Raw genomic sequence first — 2,532 nt, 5'->3', positions numbered from 1 at the left:
AGCACTTGTCTTACATATGTTAGGTGAGAACTAGAGGGATGGACAGACAGCTGTACAACCCTGCTGTCTTTTGTAGCCCTCTCTCCAGGACGAGAGCTTGAACAGAGCTTTCCAAGGGCTACGACAGCTTTCCAAGGGCTGCCTCCCATCCTCATTGCTTCCAAGGACTGAAGTCACTCCCCGCAAGACAAATGCACAGAGGCTCCATCCCAACACTGTGCTTTTCTTTTATTTATAATACTTTGTTTGGACCCAGGGAAAAAAAAAAAACAAAACAAACCCAAAACTCAACCCGAAAAGGACAGCCGAGCATCTCACCTGGTCCAGCCACCCTCTCCACCCCACGGAGGAGCAGACCAGTCAGCACAGGCTGCTCCAGTGAGACATCTGATGCGGTATTTGTGTTTAATACATTAAAATGATACTTGGGGCTTTCTCCAGGCCCTCTCTCCCCTCCCTCGCTCCCTCCCCGCCCCCCAAAATGTCAGAGCATGCAAAACCCTGATCCCGTCCTGCCCAGGATATGTGCTCGGCCGGCCAGCCCTCGTGCTGGAGAGCCCACCCAGACCCTGTGCTCTAAAAGCTCCCCTTCGAACCCCCAAGGCGTTTCGGAGGGCAACGGGGGAAAAGAAGGGGTGTTATTGCAGAGCGTCTCTGTCCTCCCTGCCGCGCGTCGCCGCGGGGTTAGGTCTTGCCGGCGGTGTGCTGCTGCAGAGCCGAAGTGATGGCTTTACAGTCTGTCACCTCCTCCGGCAGGCAGCCCTCCTGGTCCCGGAGCGTGGGGTCGGCTCCCGACTTCAGCAACAGCTCCACGATGTCCAAAAACTCGCAGGCGGCAGCTGGAGGGAGAAAGGGAAGGGTTAGCCTGGGGATCCTGACCCGAGGCAGCGGTGATGGGTGTTTTCTGGAGCGGTGCTGTAGCTGGCAGCTTCCCACGCATGTGCCAGAGGCAAGAAATGCCATCTCAGCACCTGGCCAGGCGGAGCAGATAATTTTTCGGGGCAGTGTTCGGTACTCAATGTATTACTTGCCTTTAGATTTAACAGTGCAAGGAAAAGAGAAAAGGCAGAGTAAAAGCAATGAAGAGCCAGAAGTCCTGAGAGAGGGTTTTACTGGTGCAACCATGGCCCCAGAGCCTGGGCGGTTTGGAGAGCATCATCTGGGATGATGCACAGGGCGCCTGCGTGCAGTTCGTCTAACGCTCCTTCACATCCAGGACCGGAGACTGACCCTGGATGGGCTACTGCAGCACCACAGAGAGCCCCAAAGTGCTGCCTGGGAAAGCCTTCCCTGCCTGCTTTTGTACCTAGAATTTATAATGTATTTATAATTTAAAACATTTATAAACCTGCCCCTGAACCTCCCAGGGCTCCACAGGCAGCACGTGCCGGGCAGGACAGTGTCAGTACTGCCTCGCTCCCTGCTTTCATCCGTCATTTCTCCTCTTTTGGATGTTTTTTAGCTGCTGGCCAGACTTTTCCCAAGCACCAGCTCCAGGGGCACACGCCTGTGCCCACGGCAATGGCACACCACTGTTATTTCTAACCCATATGTCCGCTAGCAACTATTTTTTCAACCCCGATTTACTCTGCCAAGACGGAATCAAGTTTGACCCGAGCTCTTCCCTGGCCCGAGGGCAGCCTGGCAGCTTTCAGCTCCCTCTGCAACCTTGCTTAAGGCTGGTAAAAAAAAAAAAACAAAAAAAAAAAACGAGGAAAACCAGGAAAACTCTTAACACTGAATAGCTGGGCTTGGCTGATAGCAGCAGAATTCCCAGTGCCTGGATTTTCTCTTAAGCCCATGCAACGCAGATCCTAGTGAAGCCAAAAACTGCCTCAGCTCCAACCTGCTTCTCGACCACGAAGCTGGCAGCTCCCTCTTGCATTGGTAGCAATTCGTTTTAATTATATTTCAGGTGCTTTTACAACATAACTGACTAACTCTTTTTTGCAGTTAAATGTAGTAATTAGTGTCATTTTGCATTACTCTGCAGTTTTCTACTGACCCAAAGGGACAAGCAGCAACGTTTAACTAAAATAAATTTGACGTGTGATTGGAGCTTATACTGAAAAAGATAAAAAAAAAGGGGGAAAAAAGAAGGGGGACAGGGATGGTGAGGAAGCAGGTGGGGGTGTGGGTGAGGCTGAGCTGAAGGGGTGGGGGGCACATCCCTGGGTGATGGCACAGCACCCTTGCAGAAAGCAGACTTCCAGGGGTGCCAAAGAAGCTGCGGTGGCAGCTCCTGGGGATGGGGAGCTGGTGTCCACAGGGGGAAAGGCGGCTTCCTCGTCCAGTGCCACTGGCAGGCACAGCCCATGTCCTCGAGTGGGCCAGGGACATCCCTGGGGACGAGCACAGCTGCTGGATTTATCGTACCCTGGGACCCTCGATTTGTCAAGGGCCGGAGCGGCAGCCCTGACACTGGCACGGGTGAAGATGGATTTCCATTCAGCGCAGTTCGCCTTCCGACTCCATTAATCCTCAGGGTTCAGATGATGAATTTCTTTCTTTCTTTTTTTTTTTTTTTTTTTT

The 2,532-nt window shown here is 52.5% G+C and overlaps 1 protein-coding gene across 1 annotated transcript in view; it reads right to left on the bottom strand.

Annotated features, from left to right (window-relative positions):
* Window positions 1–622: 622 nt before the first annotated feature.
* ACBD6 (acyl-CoA binding domain containing 6) overlaps window positions 623–2,532 on the bottom strand; it is an 85,461-nt gene continuing 83,551 nt past the window's right edge. The window contains exon 8 of the mRNA XM_009892928.1: window positions 623–839. Coding sequence (XP_009891230.1) covers window positions 685–839 — 155 coding nt within the window. The 3' untranslated portion in view covers window positions 623–684. The remainder of the gene's footprint in view (window positions 840–2,532) is intronic.

The sequence above is a fragment of the Charadrius vociferus genome, unplaced genomic scaffold, assembly GCF_000708025.1.
Source record: "Charadrius vociferus isolate BGI_N301 unplaced genomic scaffold, ASM70802v2 scaffold39, whole genome shotgun sequence".
Classification (NCBI taxonomy): Eukaryota; Metazoa; Chordata; class Aves; order Charadriiformes; family Charadriidae; genus Charadrius; species Charadrius vociferus.
The sequence above is the reverse complement of the archived record's forward strand: the minus strand, read 5'-3'. Positions and strand labels throughout refer to the sequence as shown.